A 19,320-nucleotide genomic window follows, 5' to 3' on the forward strand; every position below is an offset into this window, starting at 1 on the left:
AGTACAAGGTACAGAGTAATGGGTGAACAAATATACCTATAGGGAAAACATTGGATGATAGAATTTGGATTTCCATTTATTGGGATATTAGTTCTTCCGGCTGGTGCCTAATCATGGCTATAGAGAATATCACCCACCATATAGTTGCTATTAAGGCTCTCTATTGCCCAATCCCTGAATTTGATCTACTAGGGCCTAGGCTGCGGTAACATCCTCAATATCCATGGATATCCGTATATCCTCTCCGCAACTTGCGGACATGGTAGGTCACCTAATATCCGCAATCCTCAATTTTATAGATATAGTATTAGACTGCGACAACGCCCGTTTTTGTGGAGACATTTTTAGCGTTGCCAAGACATATGCGGGCACTCTTGGCACGGTGGGTACTGCCAAGAACTAGTTATGTACATAAAATTGCCGAATAGGGTAATTTTTGCATTATTTTTGCATAAGGATGGGCGATGGGCGTCGAATTTCAAAAGGCCCACGGGCCGTGGACACTTTCTAGTGCCCATGGACGGGCGATGTCGCAGTCTATATAGTATACTACCCAATATCCTCTAAATATAAAATATACTAAACATCCTAAGCGATATGACCTTTTTAAATATATATTATTGTTACAGAGAAGGCCAGGGACTAGTAAGTACGCTGGTAAAATCACTGTATTGCGCTAGAGAGAGAGAAAGAGAAGAAGCTATCTACAGATGCTAAGACTAATGTACTGGGAGCAAACAGTGGTGGTCACGTGACCTTCCAACACCCCCCACGACTAGTGCAATAGTCGTCACAACATAGTTTAAACAACTCAATCCTCCAGTGTAAAAAACCAGGTTTTGACTTTGAAATAACCCCCCATTTTTTGTATGTAAACCAGAAATCATGCAGTTTTATAGGGCACTAGACCCATCTGCAAGATCCATCTCCGGAACATGATCTTTCCAAGGGGCTTTGTCAATCCATCTGCTGCCATGTCGGCAGTGGGAATCTTGACGAATTTCACTGAACCAGCTGCCACTTCTTCTCGTAGGCGATGATACCTAATGGCAATGTGCTTAGTATTGACATGAAACTCTGGATTTGAAGCTAAAGCAATGGCTCCGTTGTTATCGGCATAAATGCAAATCGGCTTTTGTAGAAACCCAGCAATCCCAATCTCCGTCAATAATTGAGTGAGCCAAATAGCTTCCTGCGTAGCAAGCGCTTCAGCAATGTACTCGGACTCGGTAGTAGACAGAGCAACACAAGATTGCTTCTTTGAAGTCCACGAAATTGCTCCACCGGCCATCATAAAAATGAAGCCAGACGTAGAGAGGCCTTTTTCACTATGGGGGCCAGCCCAATCTGCATCGCAGTACCTATATAAAGCATCATTTCTATGAAACGAAATAGACAGATACTTCGTGCCAGCAAGGTAACGAAACACTCGCTTCAATGCCTGGAAGTGTAATGGGCCTGGATTCTTGGCATGCTTCGCCAATTTAATGACGACAAACGAGATGTCAGGACGGGTCGAAACCATTAACCAGATCAGTGTTCCGATTTTGGTTTGAAACTCTTTGATCTCTGCTTTTGAAGCGGTGCCGTCAAATACTATCAAAGGTTACTTCTCATCTATTGGAGTAGCAACTGCCTTGCAGTTTTTAAGACCGAAGCGAGTAAGGATTTTGTCAACGTAGTCGTACTGAGAGAGGTAAATCACCCCTTTATTGTAGTAGACATTGATGGCAAGGTATCGTTTAAGGACACTTTTGTCAGAAGTATCAAAGTGCTTAGCGATTACGATCTTGAACCGTTGAATTTCTTACTCAGAGGGTGACAGAACAAGCAGATCATCGACATAGATCATAATGAATAACGGAGCCTTCCCAGAGGCACACTTAATGAAGATTGAATGATCTGACTGGGTACGGGTGAATCCCATAGAGATCAAGACATCGTGTAGCAGTCTATACCACTCTCTGGGACTTTGTTTTAACCCATAAATCGTCTTCATAAGGAGACCAATGTCGTCGGGATACAGCTCTCTTTGACCTTCAGGAAGCTTAATTTCAATTAGTTCTTTGAGTTCGGCATAAAGAAAGGCCGTTACGATGTCGACATAATGAATTGGCCAGCCTTTAGCAGCCGCAATGGCTACGAAGATTTTGAAAGACATCGGCTTAGCGACGACAGTATAGACTTCATAAAAGTCTAGATCCTTGATCTGACGAAATCCACGAGCAACAAGTCTTGCTTTGTACGTGCCATCATACTTGATTTTGAATACCTATCGTAAGGAGAGAGGCTTTCGGCCCTTCGTATTCCTAGATGATCGAGGGATTCGACGCCATGTGCCGTTTTTGATCTGTCGAGCAAGTTCTTTATAAGCAGCATCTAACTATTTGTCTTTCTCGATACAGGCCATTGCTTCTTTCCAGCCATTAGGTTCGAAACCAATGTTATTGGCTGTCAATTTGGAAGATATATACTGTAGCTCTTTAGAAGTAGCTGCAGAAAAAAGATTGATCAGTACCTCTGGGGTATCAGCTAGAAGCTGGAGGACGTTGCTATTAAAGAAAGATCGGCTAGCCAAGCTGTCAATGTATGCCTAGCTAGGCTTTTTAGGCCTTATCGATCGACGTACTGACCTAGGATCCGATAGATGCTGAGTAGACGGGACGTAGTCAGTATCGGGTAAATTATCTGGAATTGGGTCCAGATAGGAAAAATCAATTGGTAATTCCTAGTTAACAACCTACCGGGAAGCTGGTTGTGGCTCCACGAGAGCCCCTGCCCCACCTACGTCAAAGTGGGGACTATCATCCTCCCGTTGTACCTCCGTAAACCTGCCTAAACTACCCGCCATTTTATTATCGTCGCCGGGTAAATCGAAGGTATCGGGATCGGGGAGGGGAACGTCGATCATTGGAAGTGAAACACTTTCAATTTCTGGAACACGGTCAATTTCTGGAACACGGTATTCCAGAATTAAAGGGTTCGAAGGATCGAGTAGAGGGTTTGCCGGAGCAAGAACTATGTCATCAATATCATCCTCAACAGAGGGAGGGGGCGGAGAACGAGAGTCACTCCGTGCATTGTATAGATTGTCAAGATATTGACGTATCTCACGACAATCATCTTCGTCGTAAAGGAAGTCAATTGGAACGTGTCGTTCAGGTGATTGAGAAGCTGGTTGTTCATCCACCGAGTCGAAATTAAGATCGTACTCAGGATCTAGAAGTGTTACTGGTAAGGGGTTCTCATTGAAAATGACATTGCGAGAACGCTCAATCTTTTTAGTACGTATATTGTACAACACATAGTTATCACCTTCATCGTAAGCGATCAACCTAGCTTCTTCTATGTATAGATCAAGCTTTATAGGACGCTTTTCCTTTAGAATTAAGAACCAACATTGACAACCGAGAGCACGAAGGTTAGATAGGTCAGGTTTCCTACTATACAGAGCTTCGTAAGGTAACATCTCGATTTTTGAAGCGTATAAACGATTCATCGTATAGTTAATTCCACCAAGCAAATAACCCTAAAGGTATTTCGGGAGTTGGTACTCCGCTATAACCGCAACAAGGGGTTCAACTAGATAACGATTTTTAATCTCGGCGACACCATTCAGTTACTTAGTATAGGGAGGGGTAGGGTCTCAAATTGTACCCTTCGAAGCAAGATAGGTGGCTAGTGGTTTATGCTCTATTACATCGTCACTATGCACCTTCTTAATCGTGAACCCGAACTGGGTTTTTAAATAATTCTCCAGTTGAATATAGGTTTCAGTAACCTACGATCTAGATTGAAGAAGAAATAGCCATATAAACCGGCTAGCATCGTCAGTAAAGGTAATAAAATATCTCTCTCCACCGTGCGAAGCAATTGAGATTGGTCCCTATACGTCAAGATAAATAAGATCACTAGGTTTTAATCTAATCGATCTCTCTTTACCGAAGGGGAGGGCATAACCCTTACCTTTAATACATAGGGTGTATAGAAAGGTGACACCGGCACCTTTCTTTAATCTGATACCATCACTATAAACTTCCATCTTCCGTACCCTATTCTCGCTAGCGTGATAAGCTCGACGGTAAGCTAGATTAACTGAGATAGGCGTAGGAGAAGAACCTTTCTTTATAGCAAAGACGGAATTAGGGGGAACCCGAGACTAGATTGGAATCTAGCATAGCATCAACCTTATTGATACCAGAGCAGTTTAGCTAGTAGTACTCTCCTTCGTAGGTGGCAAAACCGACAACTGATTCCGAGGACGTATATTGATCCTATAACTTAAACGTCATTAGGCCGTTCTTAACCCATATACCAATATCTTCTTTGTCGAGAGCGGATATTGAGATTAAGCTAGCTTTAAGATCTGGAGCAAGCTATACCTTATGAAGGGTAAGCGAGCCAATAAGATCATCTGATTGTTCATTTGTCATTCGAAGAATAACATCTCTATATCCTTCTGTGTAGAAAACATCACCTGTCGCTATTAATACAGGTAATACACATTAACGGAAATTAATAAAGACAGATTTGTATAGAGTTATATAGGTACTAGTGCCTAAATCGACTATCTATCGAGAGACGTCGTCGTCACTAGCACGAAGTGCCTCGGTAGAGACTGTGTGTACCCTATATTCTTGAGCCTATTGAAACAAAGCGTTCGTAAACAATATATTGTACTTAGCAACTGGATCGTCAGAAGGAGGTCCTTACTAAGGTGGTAGGTACGATACCGGAGCATACACTGCATTAGCAGTACGAGGTTGTTGATAAACCAGGATAATCCGTCCTTAGTTGTCAACCTGACCGATGATCTGGCCGGGTTGTAGGACAGTCACCTACTATACTTGTTGTTGAGGAGGTTGCATAATTGTATTAGCAGAGCTAGCATTGTTCTTCAATGAATAGTTCCTCGAGTAATAATTACCTAGAGTATTATGGAACTTGCAGAAGATGACGTTCTCTTCACGTTCGAAGGGCTGCTTCTTCTGCTTCTTATCCTTAGAGGACGAATCGTTAGAATCCTTATTCCTAGACTGGCCTCTAGATTTGTCATTGTTCCCTTTCTTGTCATCCTTCTTCTTGTTATTGAAGTTGTTAGAAGAGTTGTCTTTATTAGACGACGACGAGGTAGAATTTGCTGTGTATAACGAAGCATTGACCAGGCGGTTGTATATCTCCGTCTCTATAAACTCGATATACACCTTATCCATCCAGTTGGATTCCTTCTCATTGATTCGAAGGTTCTAAAGGAAGGCGGAACATCGTAGATTTTCGAAGATTGCTTTCTTGAAGTAACAGAGTTCGAGTATTGGGGATAGAGGCCTAGATATAGCAGTCATATCTCGAAGAGCTTCCTAAAATTTGCGTACAAAGTCGGATGCGGATCCACTCTTATAGCGAAGGTCAACCCACTTAGCAAAGCAGGTATAAGACTGTTGATGCGAGGAACCGGTATACGTCTTCCGGAGCTTGCGGTACACTTCCCGTGCATCAATAATTTGTACCACAACGGATGTGGCTTCAACACCGAGGGTCTTACGAAGGTTGAGGAGTGTCCTTGTGTTGCAAGATTCCCAGTTGTTACACTGGGAGTCATACTTCTTCTCTAGCCGAGAATTGATCTCTTGAAGTTCAATAGTCCTCGTGCGAATTTGAGAAGGTGTGATGACAATGTCAGCTTCAGAAGTAACTGCCTAAGCATCTTTAAGAAGATCTTCAGTGACTCCCTTTACCGTGGTGTCGTGGTATTGTGGAGGGGATAGGATCGGAATCCCGTGGGTGAGCATACGTGCATAGTAGCGATTGTTGGCAGTAAGTGCCAGGAACAGGGCGGTTTCCCAGTCCCTAAAATTGGACTGTCCCTTCAATTTAGGGACGGAGTCATGAAAATCAATCTCTGATCGATTGATATCGAAATTTTCAATGTTAAATGAGCCAGCCATAACGTCTTCTTCGGCACCGGAGTGCTCGTCAATAGCTGTGGGGTATGTGAACGGCGGTCGACTGGGTCGAACGGCCAATGAGAGACGGCGGTCGACAGGATCGAACGGCCAAGTGTGGATAGTCGAAAGACTCGACCAGTGAAAACTCTGATTTGTGCGATCAAAGCTCCACAAAGTGGGGTGCCACGCAAAGCACCAAGGATTGGAGGAAAGATGGGGCGTGAGGCATGCAGTGATGCAGAGGCTTCGACGGCCAGGTGCTCATAACCTGTTACAGAGAAGGCCAGGGACTAGTAAGTACGCTGGTAAAATCACTGTATTGCGCTAGAGAGAGAGAAAGAGAAGAAGCTATCTACAGATGCTAAGACTAATGTACTGGGAGCAAACAGTGGTGGTCACGTGACCTTCCAACAATTATCTATATAGATTCCTCCCTAACAAAAACCATTTGTGCTGGGACGGCCGAAACTGGCCTCCTTTGACGCCGAAAATGGCGGTCTCGGCACCAGCCCATGGCCACACACTTTCCTCCGGCTCCCTTCTCCCTTGTAACAGGCGGCGTCACGCGTTGCCCCCCCTTTGTGTACCGTCTGCTCGTGCCCCCCCCTCTGGACAGCACGGGGCGGTGGTTCATTACCACAATTATTTGGGCATTGCCGGATCTGCTTCTTTTTTTTCTTCCTTTAAGAGCTAAGGCCGTCAAAAGAGTGACTAGGAGCTTAAGGCCTCCTAGGACCCTATATATACCTATGACAAAAGATAGCGCTGGTACACTTAGACAGATATTGATTCCTCGCTATAGGGCTAAATTTATATTCGAGGACTAGTCGTATAGCCAAGGAGCCTTGATTTAACTACTAGGGCTTAGACAGATACATACAGCCTTCTGACAGGAATTTTCCAATGAATACCTCCTTTCTCTGTGAGGAGGCCGGCCTTATTTAGCCAATTATGTCTAGCTTCTACCCTCCGTTCTCTAAACGGTAGCACCGATGATATAAAGGAGACCATCCCAAAGTATTTTCGACTGCTACTGACGGAAGAATCATTGATAATTCTAAGCTTCCAGGGTTGAACCTCTGAGATAAACTACAGATAGTATGTCGTAGTGTGAACTGCGGATATAATACGTCCCGTGCGGGTTGTGTAAAGATTCATGTAAATTACCCTCCTGTGTATTTTTCGCAAACCTTGGCGTTTCCGCAAAACCGCCCGTGGACCCTGTGAGACCTGCGTTTGTTGCGTATTCCAAGGTTGTACTAGGACCAATAGCTTGAAAAGCATGCATGGTATAGAGACCAGTCGCATCCGCATATATTCTATGCTTTGGTTTTATAGGATTAACCTTGGAGACGTTGGCAAAGCTATCCCTTTCTGCCCACCATGGCCAAAACACTAGAAGAGTTTGCTCAATTAGAGCCTCTCTGGGACAAAGCAATCCAGCATCCAGCGGATATTTCACCTGATGAAAAACACCAGCTGATGCAATGGCCGCCTTTAGAAGAGATGCAGGCCAACTCAACCAAATACTTGGGTATGTCACTTGAAAACTTGCTTCAAAAGGCAGCTACGGACCGTCAATCCCTCACATACGCGGAATGTCGTCTGATTCGCGATCATTTCCGCATTACGCCAACTCTTGACAAGGGTGATCGATTCGCGTGGCCGCAGATGCGTCCTGATCTTTACGATAAGCTGAAACAGGCACAAGAAGCAGCTCTTCCACCAATAGAGCTTCAGGCTGTTCAAGCTGTGAATGAGGTATTTTCTCAGAAACAGTATGATGACTTGGAGGCAAGGCATGAAAAGCGAAAACAAGAACTATTCCCAGATCTGCAAGACTGGGTGCGAAGGATTGTCGTTCGAGAAGATGATAAGAGCTGGGGCTATGTCTTTTATCATCAGAAAGGAATGGCCAGACTGGATGAGTTTAGGGCGCTATTTACCGAGGTCCTTGAGATGTCTTTCTTTTTTAAGGGATATGAAGAGATACACGATCACAAATTCGCTCAATTTGTCCCATTCGAGGCCGATGAGAGTGACATCGGCCCTTTACAGCAGTGAGTTTTCCTACATAATATTAAAGACATTGCTAACAATCAGCCAGAGACTTTCGTGATCGCCGCGAGAGGGGTGACTTAAAGCCCGGTGTTCTCAAAAATGTGTTCTTCTTGTTGACAGACGAGGCTCATTCAGCTTGTGGCACATATGGCCCAGATATGTACTATGGATGGATATGGGCAATTGATCCGGACTGGCCTCTGTCGGGGCCAGATGAGGATGACTATGATGGCCGCCTCAAAATCAGCATCACCCAGATCTTTTACCGTTTCTACGAATTCATGTCTGATGGTTTCTCACTCAAAGAAATTTGGCAGGATTTCCATTACGTCAATGCTAACAAATTGTACCCAAGCTCTTGGCGGGAGCCAACTTCCTGGGCCATTACCCGACTTGAGAAATCCAGATGGCCATACAATTGATTTGGTGCATGTGTGTCCTTGATGATTGTGATATACATAGTACTAGTTAATTGAACGCGATTAGTCTGTCCGAGATATCTAACCCAAACCTAGTAAAAATCCAACTTTTTATAATTTTTTATAATTTTATACTCTTGTATTCTCTGTATTAACTATTTTCTACTAACTTAATAGGTTTACTATAAAGGATATATATAGACCTAGATCTAATATACTTATAAAATATATACTAAATTGATATAAAATCTCATATATATAAGGTGATAAAACGAGCGATAAATAGACTGTATTATAATACTTGGCAAGTTTGTTATATTTGTAACCCAATTGGGGGGGGGCAGCCTGGGTTCATGTTGGGTCCGGGTTGGGTCCGGGCCCAGTTGGGCTCTGCGACAGCCTAATGCGATAAAGGTCGACGAGATAGAAAATACTAGATCAAAACTAGACTACGATCTTAAAAACTAGGTTCTCGAGATATAAAAAGTGCTTCTATATACTATATAACGATAAAATTTGGGTTAAGTTCACTTTGAAAAGATAGTTGAGTTACAAATTTCATCAATCATGCAATGTTATTCTTTCATAGTTTGCTTTGGAGAAATAAAACACTGCACTTGTTCTGAAACCAAATCATTTCATTTTTCCGACCGAGGGTTGTCCAGTTAATACCTGCCAGCTTTAATCATAATAGGTATAGATAGGATAATGGATCAAGTCTACCCAGTATATAAACACACACTATATAAGTGGCATTCTACCATGGACTACAGCAGAGTTGGTATCTAGGCCAGGCACAAATAAAGAACCCCCATAATCCTGAAACATTTCCGGTAACATCTCTAGGACTTGATTCAAAACGCGCGAATGGACCACCTCCCTCCGCCCCAAGACACTTCAAAAGACATCAAAAAGGCATCTAAAAGCATTTGGTCGACTGGAGGTCCACCCGAAAAGATAGAAATCGGCAGCAATTCAATGCTGAGAACAACAAGCACATTTTCATTACGGTGTTACAATCCGATTTTTTAGGCCGTGCCAGACATGATCCGCATAAAATAAAATTACATTCTTTTACCAGATCTATTCCAACTGTAAAAACACAGTCTCAAAGGCCGCCAAAAGAGGAGCGATGTGCGATTCCTGGAAGATTAGCATGGGGCGCAACCGAACAGTTTGAACACCACAGCTCCCAATATTGATGCCCAACTCGCGCATTTTCTTCAGCAGAGTGCTTGAGTCAGGCGTGTCAAATGCAATATATGTCCCCTTATTCTTGCCACGGAGATTCTGGATCTGATGGGGATACTTGGCTGCCAAGGTAGTCAGACTGTCGTAGAGAACTGCGCCAACTTGAGCCTGTTGGAGAAAATATAATGTTAGACAAAGGCCTTTACGGAATAGGAAGAATAAGGCCTACCGTCTTTTCGACCAGCTTCTTGTTGAGAATCTCGTCGATGACAGCATTGCAGATGATGATTCGTGCGGCATCCCCCATCCATCTGGTTAACTGGTTAGCCTAGCTTACTCTCAACAATAATCATGGGATCTTTGAAATTGAGGTGTCTTACGTGTTGAATTGCCGATAGGCCTTGTCGGGGCGAAGCTTCTCATCGCTGAAGAAGTATCCAGCGGTTTGGGCTTTCTTTGAGAAGGTTACAATATCCACGGGGAAGGGTAGCGCCCAGTGCTCATGGGCCCAGAATTTTCCTGTTGCTCCAAAGCCGGTCTGGACCTCATCGACAATCAAGGTAATCCTATGTGTCTTGGTTATGGCCTGGAGCTTCTGGAAGAAGGCTGGCGAGGCATGGTTGTCACCACCTTCGCTTTGAATTGGCTCAACAATAATACCAGCCACGGGACAGTGCCATGAGGAAATGATGCTTCTAACCTCTTGCAGGCAAATCTCCTCTTCTTGTGCATTCTCTTCGATATGGGCTTCCAGAGGATATTTAAGCTGAGGGAAAGAGGCCTGCGGCCATTTGAAAGCGGGAATGTCTACCTTGTGTATGGGTTTAGAGCGGGTGGTGGACAAACTGCCAAAGCTGCGACCATGGAAGGAATTGCGGAAGCTGAGTATAGCCAGATCGGGGGAACCAGGAGCCTGGTTTTTCATCGCTGTCGCCTGCTCATACTCAGTCCAAGGGCTGCCACCTCGCTGCTGCCGACGATAGCCCATGAAAGCCGCCTTGAAGGCCAGATCATTAGCCTCGGACCCAGACTGTGCTGGGAACACTTGCGTGCACCCCGGAGGAGCTGCCCGCATCAGACCTTCGCGTAATAGGGCAAGCCATTGGTGCGAAGGGAAATTTCCAACAGCTGGGCGGTTGACCAGGGCAGAGACAATTTCGGGTGATGTTGCCGCCTTGATCAATGTGGGATTGTTGTATCCGACGGGAATAGAGGCGATCTGGGCATACACGTCGAGGTAGGTGTTGCCGTCAACATCAGTGATGCTAGAAGGAAACCGTCAGGGAATGCGCTAAGAGGGCCAAAGTAGGTAGGTTAATGACATACTAGTTTCCAATGCTCTTGTCATAATCAATGACCACCTGCACAGTGCGGGAATCAATGACGGTATCTAATTCCTCTTTGATCCCGTGCGTAGCAGGTCCGGGGACTGCTGTGCGGATTGAGGGCGCGAATGGTTCAGATACAACATGCATGACGAAAAAGAAAAGGAAAGAAGTGAGGTCACCACAAAAAGATAACAGAGATCGGATATGGATATCGTCGGGAATGAATAGACGTGAGTGCAGTAACTCGACGCGTTTATATGCGCCTTGATGCACATAGCAAATTAACTCGGACCGGGTAGATAGCCAGAATGCCGGTTGAAACGAAGGAAAAAGAAGAGAACCTGTTACTGTACAGGTATTCACGAAGATCAAGTAGTATTAATGCTTGGAATGAGTGAAATCCTTCGGTTTAAACTTTTGTAAAATATGTGTGTGCATATAGATGGCCGGGTGATGGCACCCGGGAACTTTATCCATGTCAGCATAACCGCACATATTGTCATTTCACTATAATGATACTAGCGTTGCATTTTCTCTGAATCTATTCCTCTTATCTAAGTTCAATGCTATCAGAAGCCAAACGCCCGGGTTCTGTTGCTTGAAGAGGGTGGAATTGGCACCATCCGCCGCCCTCAATTTTGAGCACAAGAAACTCACCGAGGTACCCCACGTACTACATTCGACGTATGTTAGTCGTGAAGAGAGGATTTAAATTACCCCCTGCGCACGTTAGTATTCAAATTTGGCGTACAATTTACTTGGTCTTGACTTCTCTATATCGATCAAAGACATAGAAGGCCATATCGCATGTTTCCTCGCTAGGCTTTTCTATCCTTCCCTAGAATCCACAACCTAACTCTAACCCGGACCCAACCCAACCTTACCTAACCTAAAATGGCGTTTGGGTCTATTGCTTCGACCTAACGATAGGTTTTAGGTTATAGCTAATAATAACCTTACAATTCAGGCCAATTGTAAACCGATTCTATGACTCACTTATGGCACGATACGAGTCATGCTGAATGATCATGCTTTTACTTGGAGAAGTGAAAGCCGTAAAAGGTTAAGACTGAAGCGATGCATACAGTTTCTAAGCATATGGGAGTTGTCTCATATACAATAGAGGAGCACATGTGGTTTAGCTTATATTTATAATTTACATTACAGGTGTATTGTGTTTTGCTTCTACCCGCCGACTTCTTTGCCAATACCAGTAGACTCGGACCGGGTTACATACCAGCCAGTGATAGCAATATACTTAGCGATGATTCATTACATTAGTAAGAGAAAGCAGGGTAAGATGGAAAACTTCGCCAAAATCTTAATCCGGGTTGCCAGGACTTACTAATTGGTACAGGCCCGCGTTTTCTCCCTGCTTCGATAATGCGATATCCTGTACTCGGGTACATGTACCCGGCGGCCCTGAATTGTGGTTTGGTGGGGAGAGCGCGATGCAAATCATTCTGCGTAATCTTCAGCTAGTAGAGAATGTTATCAATTAGAAATACTGTTCGCATTTACTCGGGCTGCTGTAAAGCTATACCCTAGCATGCGTGCTTTTTGTTTCAAATTCAAACCAACATGTCCTGCGCAGGAGTTTACGAGCTTTCAGGCTTATAACCTTAATAGCAGCAATGACATGATATAGTTTTGCAAGTAATGCATCTGTCGGGTGAAGAAATAATCTTGTGAAAAACTATATATGGAGATTAGAAGATATTGGAGCATTTGGATGAGGCACCCTGGCCATCATCTGAACAATTTATTAATACGGAATAAAATAACTAAAGGGAGGATGTGTATTTTATCAGCTTGCAACACCAAGCCCACTAGTCAAAGAATTGGGATATCGTGGAGAAATCGATGAAGACCGCCCAAAAACCATCAGTCTTCTGGCCGCGCTTGGGAAAGCAGCCAACACACCATTCTATTTCAGAATGAAGCTTTCTAAAATCACTACTCATCCAACAAAATCAAAGAAAAATAATTTTAGCTTTCGAACATCAGTTAGGTAGAGAGACATCACATCGTTCATCAATATCTACTGTCCGGCCTCATATGCCTTAGCCATATCGCCCATAGTGTCGAATCGCCAATCATAAATAGTATCTGACAAGTTTCCCATAGTGGCACCGGGTCGCTCAATCCAGGCAGACTTGATTCCGATCTTGCTGGCAGGATGATGATCGTGGAACTGGCTCTGGGCAGTTTGAAGGACCTGTGAGGGCTCAATGTCGAAAGTCGATTTCACCGTGCTGAGCATGTATTTGAAATTCTGAAGATCGGGCTTGTAAGAGCCCACATCTTGAGCAGTGATAATCAAATCAAAGGGGAAGCCCTCTAGGCTGCCTGCGTTGGTCTTGGCGAAGGATGCACGATCAACATTCGATAGAACCACCAACTTGAAATGCTTGGAGAGACGCTTGAGAGCATCAACGGTATCTGGAAACGCGGGCCAGTTACCGACTGACTCTCCAAATTGATTGCTTTCCTCCTGGGAGGGGATCTCCAGACCCAGACGCTTGGCCAACTCGGGGTGCACAGTGGTCAACAACTGATGGTAAGGCATATCAGGAGTCTTGCTCTGCTGCTCACGTTCTAGTTCGTGGTAGACAGTGAGCAAATGTTTGCGTGAGAATTGAGCGGCTGTCTTGTCAAGTGTGGGCTGGAATGCAGCGAGAATTCCCCCCTCCCAGTCGACGAGGGTACCGTAGACATCGAAGGAAAGCACGCGGTAGTCAGAAAGATGAGTCATTGTAAAGATCAGACTTTATTATGATGAAATCAATGGGACGACAAATAGATAGTCTGAAGGTCGAAGAAGGATGGGCGTTGCCTTTTAATCGGACGCTTCTGGGTACTGAGACCCGAGGTACTGACTGACATCATAGCCAAAGTCGAATGGCCCGACGATGAAGCTTCTCGGGCTATCAAGCCACAATTACAGTATTTATATTGTCACTAGTAAGTCCAAAGTTCAAAACTGTCCCAAGACATTTCCCACCTATCTCTCCGTTTATCCTTTTCTCATGTATGCATGATGCACTCAAGCATCCAGCCAGTAAAGCCGCAGGGCTTTGCTTGCTTGCTTGACTGCAGATAGTCAGATCTGTCTTTTTTTCTCCTCGTGGAGCATATAAGGGGCTCCGTCGTCAAATTTCTTCTTAGTTCTTACTTTCTGAAGTGACGTAGCATTATATGTGTATTAATACTGCTGCAACAACTCGAGCCTTCTTTCATGCAAGTCGATAGTTTCAACTAGACACAACTGTTATGGCACTAGAATATTAGGGACCGAAAGAGAAGAGAGAAGGGAGAGAGTTGATTCCTATTAGTTGAGCTTCCGACTATCTACCACCAAGGGCTTTGATGTCTGAAGCCACACAACAACAATTTACCATTTCTCGTCTTGTCGGATGATGTTGGCAAGACACTATTAAAGCTAGACTATTGATAGTTGAGAGAAATTGATTTAAAATGGTCATTTGCAATTCGGTAAACCTGCGCAGGAATCCTACCCAGACACTGTTAATCTCCCTATCTCCCCATTGAGAGCACTTTGAACCTCTTGGATCATGCCGGCTTCTATAGCCCCCTCTTGCCAGGTGAAGCCCAAAACCAACCTTCCATCCCGCCCTGTCACAGCACTGACCTTGATCGCGGCGCTGCAAGCACTAGAGCTCTGGCTGAACAGCATACTCTTAATTTCGAAATTGCTTCCTCCTCGCAAAGTAGAACTTGCTCCAATGTTCGATAACTCAAATGCACTTTTTCTATTCCGGCCCAGTTTTTGTAGCATCCAGTGGTGCTGGTTTTGAATCAATGGTAAGTATCCAACCGGCATGTCACCCCCTTTCTGTGCCATGGCATATTCGATGGCCACCTTGGTGCGGCGAGTCTCATTCCAATCAAAAGATGGCTTCCTGCGGTATATTACGGATAACGATCCGACATAGCAACCCAAAGTGGTCGCAGTGACCGGCTCCGTGAGAAAGCCTCGTAGTGACACTGCACAGTCTCCCTGTAGTGTATGATATGTTGACGGAAGAACAGAAAAAATGCAGGTCGCGATGAGCACTTGAAGTGTCGCCGTGACTGATGTCTGCTCCTTCTTACTCAGTGCTATGAGAACCTTTGTATCGACCTCAGATAACCATAAAGAAGAAAAGCGTGTCTTGACGGGCGTGAACTGAGGAGCAGCCGTCCAGCTATCAGGTGATGGCTCGCTATCCTTCTCTTGAGATTGCAAGAACTCCTGAGAAACAGAGAGTGTATATAGGTCCTCTATTGGAGGAATGAGGGCATCAGAAGGACTAGAAACTGTATCACTTTGCTCAAGACCGTCATATTGAGCCATGTATCCTTCCAGTTCATTGTGGAACGAAAGAGCGCTTTTGGTGTCCATGAGTGAATGATGAAACATGAACACAAGAACAAAGTTTCTGGGACAACTGCGCCTCTCCACAACGCACAATCTCCAGAATGGAAGGGAATCTTTTGGCTGAATCTCGAAGGGGCAGTTGTGTTGCTGCTCAAGGACCTTGTCAAGGATCTCTCTCCAATCCAAGCTAGGAGAATTCGCTTCCTCTTCCATGAAGATCACAACTTCACTCAGTTTAATCTTAGGAAGACGTACGAAATAGGGATTTGGTGTTTCAACAGCAAATGGAACGGCCGAAAGTATAGGGTGCTTCGCAATGAGCATCGAGAGAGCGTAAAACAGTGCCGGTTTCACAGGTATTCCGCTTGGTCGTTTATAGAGGGCCGTCAGACCCACGTTGAGATAAATCCCCAAATGACTCCGCGTTGTTGAATATTTTTCCGCATGTCCTAATATCTATCAGGACTTGAAAAAATTGAGGAGTTGAAATATTGAGGAAGTAAGCATCCTTACCAAGCAGCCGCAGTGGCGGAAATTCTCCTTCGGGGAACGCTTCCTCCATGACGACAGGGAAAGAAGATAGCTAAAAAAGCTATTGCCAGATCTGTTCCTATGGTTCTGAAGCAAGAGCTATCGCTGGCTTTCATACTATTTTGCAATGCTAGTAGGAAATCTCAAACCCGCCCCCCAAGTCCGGGTACATGTACCCGAGTGGGCCCAAAGCAGTACCTAACTACCTCACATAGCACTTGTCGTCCCGAATTAGACGCAATGAAAGATTAACTGCTATAATTGCGTGGTTGGTTAATTATATGGCCGTGTTCCTATAGTAGTAAGCCGATGAATCAAGATATATATTAATCTTGCGCATGCATGATGGGTAAAATTTAGCTTACATGTTTCAACCAACAGCGATATACTTTTGGATGCAACAAAACAAAAAGAAACAAATGTCAACATAATTGCAGCCTCGACTGATATCTTGTTGAAGAGATGTTTGACAGATGAAAGCTTATTTTGGTCCATGAAGCTGTACCTGTACCTAACATCTCTTGTCGTTATCGCTTATCGCTTATCCAAATGCCATCAAAAGGTCGCTTACGTCATTTTTGCCTACACCCACGGGTGGACCTAGGGCCAATAATGAATCACCACAATGGTAGTAGATATCCTCCACCACCTTGATTATTACGCCCCGGGAACATCAGGTTCTTGCCCTACGTTATCATGACTGAGCCAAGCACCAAAATACGCAAGGGCAGACAACGGCGACCCCGTGTACCTGACTCGCTGCGAAAGAGGGCGGCACAAGCGTAAGGACACACAATCGAGACCAAGTTCCAATAGGGCTAACTGTCTGCGGCTCAGATGCTTGCCTTGTCGCCAACATAAAGAAAAATGTACTTTTCACCCATTATCTCGTCACAGCTTGGGCCTGTAACCACCTTTAACACCAACTGACTGATCCAACTGAAAAGGCGGAGGTGGCAATCCTTGTGCTCGGTGCCAACAGTATCAAAGGACATGCCGTTTTGAGAGTGGTAGTCACCGAAAAATACCAGTAGTCCGGAATGACGAATCCGGGTGAGCCGCTTTCAAGAATCTTGCTGCATCTGGAATCAATAACTAATCTTTTGAAAGTGCTAGAGAGCCGTTAGAACAGCACGCCAACGAATTTCAAATGAAACGAATTATCACTCACTTGCTGGGTGACATCTCTTTCGAGACTAGCAGCCTGCAGAAAATTGCAGACACTCTAGATCAGGGTCAGGGACAGGGGCAGTCGGATAGTGATTCAGTTGATTCAAACGAATCTACTCCGACAAATGACTACTCTATTGACCCTCTTTCAACTAGCACAATGCGTATGTCGCTATCCTGAGTTTGGCTTTTACCTAGTTGACATGACTCCAAAGATTATTCGGGGGAGTTGTCTCATTGGAACTTCTCCAGAATGCTCGGACGGCGACTACAAAGTCTTGGGGAAAAGAGAGAGCAAAGCAAGGTACGCCCAGTGAGCTCTACCGTTAACTTACCAATAAGGACCTCGATGAAATTTATAATGTCCGCTGCTAATAAAGGAAATTCAGAATCTTGACCAGACCGAAGGTTTCTTTCGAGCTACTGCTCTGCAGTCATCTGGCTCTTGTGTCGCCCTTGCTAAAACATATCTCCCCCAAAACATATCGCAGAATTCTTGACAACCGCTTTTTTGAAATTCAGTCAAACTAATTATTTTTACTTTCATGAAGCTACTTTCCGCGAGAAGCTGGACTTCTACTATGCCACTGAGCACCCTCTATCGATCAATGACGCTGGCTGGATATGCACTCTTCTCATGACTTTCGCAATCGGTACACAGTTTGCGCATATGCAGACTAAACCGATACCTGGTAGTAGTGCCTCTACTACTGAAACTAGTCCTGATGACCAAATAGGGTTGGAGCTCTATCGGTTTTCTTGTCGACTCATTCCGGATCTTATCACAGTTGCAAGTGTGGAGACTGTCCAGGCCTTCTTACTTCTGGGTGTGTATACTTTGCCAATCGACACAGCAGGTTTGGCGTACGTTTACTATGGCCTCGCAATTAAGATGGCAATTCAAAACGGCATGCACCGCAAGCTGTTTGAAGGCAATGTTGCCCCAGATATGGTTGAGGTGCGAAATCGCCTTTGGTGGTCTGCATATTCCCTGGAAAGGTAGGAATGCGTTAAATAGCCCAAAATCTCCAAACACGAAGCCCAAGCCGTTCTAACTGCCCGGAAAGTCGCATCAGTATTCTACATGGCCGTCCTGTATCTGTGTCTCCGATCGAAATCGATACCCCCATGCCTGTCGATCTCCCGGCTCTACGACCAACTGACCAATTGACCAACCTACCCAACTTCACCGCTACGATAGTCTTGACAAATTATTTGGCAAAGGCTGCGGAAGCGATGAGGTCCCCTGCGGCGTTGCCAGAGGGCCAGAAAGAAAAGATATCTTCGGCAACTTGCCACAACCCGCGATCAACTAGGCTCATGGTGGGAGGGTCTTCCCACTGAGACCCACTGCCGATATCTCGCTCCTGCCGGAGCATACTTTCGTTGCAATGTGCACCTTGAAATTTATTACAGGACAACTTTGATCTATATGGGCCGTCCTTTCATCATATCTCAAGCCACATCTGGGTCATTCAACCTGGACTCGGGTTCAACCGTTCACGAAGTCCCAGATATTGTGAACACTCTTCGACAAGACTCACTTCATGCGGCACTTAGAGTGATCGAGCTTTGTCAGCTTTTACAAGATTCCGTCGGCCTCGCACGTGTCTCATACACCGAATTCAATGGGTGCCGCGTTGCTTTATTAGCGCTCATTGCCCATAGCATCAACGAACCAACAACCAGGATCTCCGGTGTCTTGACTCAAGGCATGGGGCTTATCCGCCAGATTTGTCCCGGGCTAGAATCCGCGCGATCTGAAGTGGCTGTCATCGAAGCGCTTGAGCGGGCAAGGCAACGGCTGTATAGTCATACCGTGGCAGAACAGAGCGGCGTGACAGATCATACAACAGGCTATGATCAATTTAAAGAATGGGCAAAACTTTGGAGAGGTGATCCGCTTGATAATAGCGATGTCCCCGTCTCGACAAATTTGGACATGCCGTCTGAACAACGCTCTCCTAACTCTGTCCCTTCTTTTGATGGATTTTTCTCGTCTTTCCCTGATGAGCTGGTTGAATTTGCCGCCATCCCTGGGCTAGACTACGATTTGTCACTAGCCCAGGATTGGTTAGGTGACCCTCAACCTGAGGGTTCCGACTGGATCATAAACTAACCACTCCAATGGTAGAGTGCTCCAATACAAGGAGCCATTTTTGAAGGCAAATAGATAGATCCTCGGATATTTATCCTTCTACCTTGATGGCATTGCAGTTGTCGTCAGGATCGAGTTTCACTAGGCGTTCTTTCCCGCCTTTCTTTTCGTCCCCCTTTCTCTTAGCCACCAACCT

The 19,320-nt window shown here is 44.9% G+C and overlaps 5 protein-coding genes across 5 annotated transcripts; 2 read left to right on the forward strand and 3 right to left on the reverse strand.

The window, feature by feature from the left end:
* Nucleotides 1-7,328: 7,328 nt before the first annotated feature.
* Nucleotides 7,329-8,428, forward strand: N7487_005007 (uncharacterized protein; the record flags this gene model as incomplete). Its single annotated transcript, XM_056872754.1, has 2 exons — nt 7,329-8,005; nt 8,053-8,428. 2 exons carry the CDS (start codon nt 7,329-7,331, stop codon nt 8,426-8,428), a joined length of 1,053 nt encoding a protein of 350 aa, XP_056730474.1.
* A 1,080-nt stretch (nt 8,429-9,508) lies between these two features.
* Nucleotides 9,509-11,091, reverse strand: N7487_005008 (Pyridoxal phosphate-dependent transferase major region subdomain 2; the record flags this gene model as incomplete). The annotated part of the gene is made up of 4 exons (XM_056872755.1): nt 9,509-9,784; nt 9,846-9,927; nt 9,997-10,881; nt 10,943-11,091. The coding sequence occupies 4 exons, from the start codon at nt 11,089-11,091 to the stop codon at nt 9,509-9,511; spliced, it is 1,392 nt and encodes a 463-aa protein (XP_056730475.1).
* A 1,894-nt stretch (nt 11,092-12,985) lies between these two features.
* On the reverse strand, nt 12,986-13,699 carry N7487_005009 (Haloacid dehalogenase/epoxide hydrolase; the record flags this gene model as incomplete). Its single annotated transcript, XM_056872756.1, has 1 exon — nt 12,986-13,699. One exon carries the CDS (start codon nt 13,697-13,699, stop codon nt 12,986-12,988), a length of 714 nt encoding a protein of 237 aa, XP_056730476.1.
* Nucleotides 13,700-14,458: 759 nt separating this feature from the next.
* On the reverse strand, nt 14,459-15,887 carry N7487_005010 (Alcohol acetyltransferase; the record flags this gene model as incomplete). The annotated part of the gene is made up of 2 exons (XM_056872757.1): nt 14,459-15,774; nt 15,839-15,887. The coding sequence occupies 2 exons, from the start codon at nt 15,885-15,887 to the stop codon at nt 14,459-14,461; spliced, it is 1,365 nt and encodes a 454-aa protein (XP_056730477.1).
* Nucleotides 15,888-16,552: 665 nt separating this feature from the next.
* N7487_005011 (fungal specific transcription factor domain-containing protein) lies at nt 16,553-19,145 on the forward strand (the record flags this gene model as incomplete). The annotated part of the gene is made up of 5 exons (XM_056872758.1): nt 16,553-16,638; nt 16,967-17,190; nt 17,578-18,025; nt 18,094-18,357; nt 18,443-19,145. 5 exons carry the CDS (start codon nt 16,553-16,555, stop codon nt 19,143-19,145), a joined length of 1,725 nt encoding a protein of 574 aa, XP_056730478.1.
* Nucleotides 19,146-19,320: the final 175 nt, after the last annotated feature.

Source organism: Penicillium crustosum, assembly GCF_028827405.1.
Source record: "Penicillium crustosum strain IBT 35664 chromosome Unknown utg000002l_segment0_segment0, whole genome shotgun sequence".
NCBI classification, from domain to species: domain Eukaryota; kingdom Fungi; phylum Ascomycota; class Eurotiomycetes; order Eurotiales; family Aspergillaceae; genus Penicillium; species Penicillium crustosum.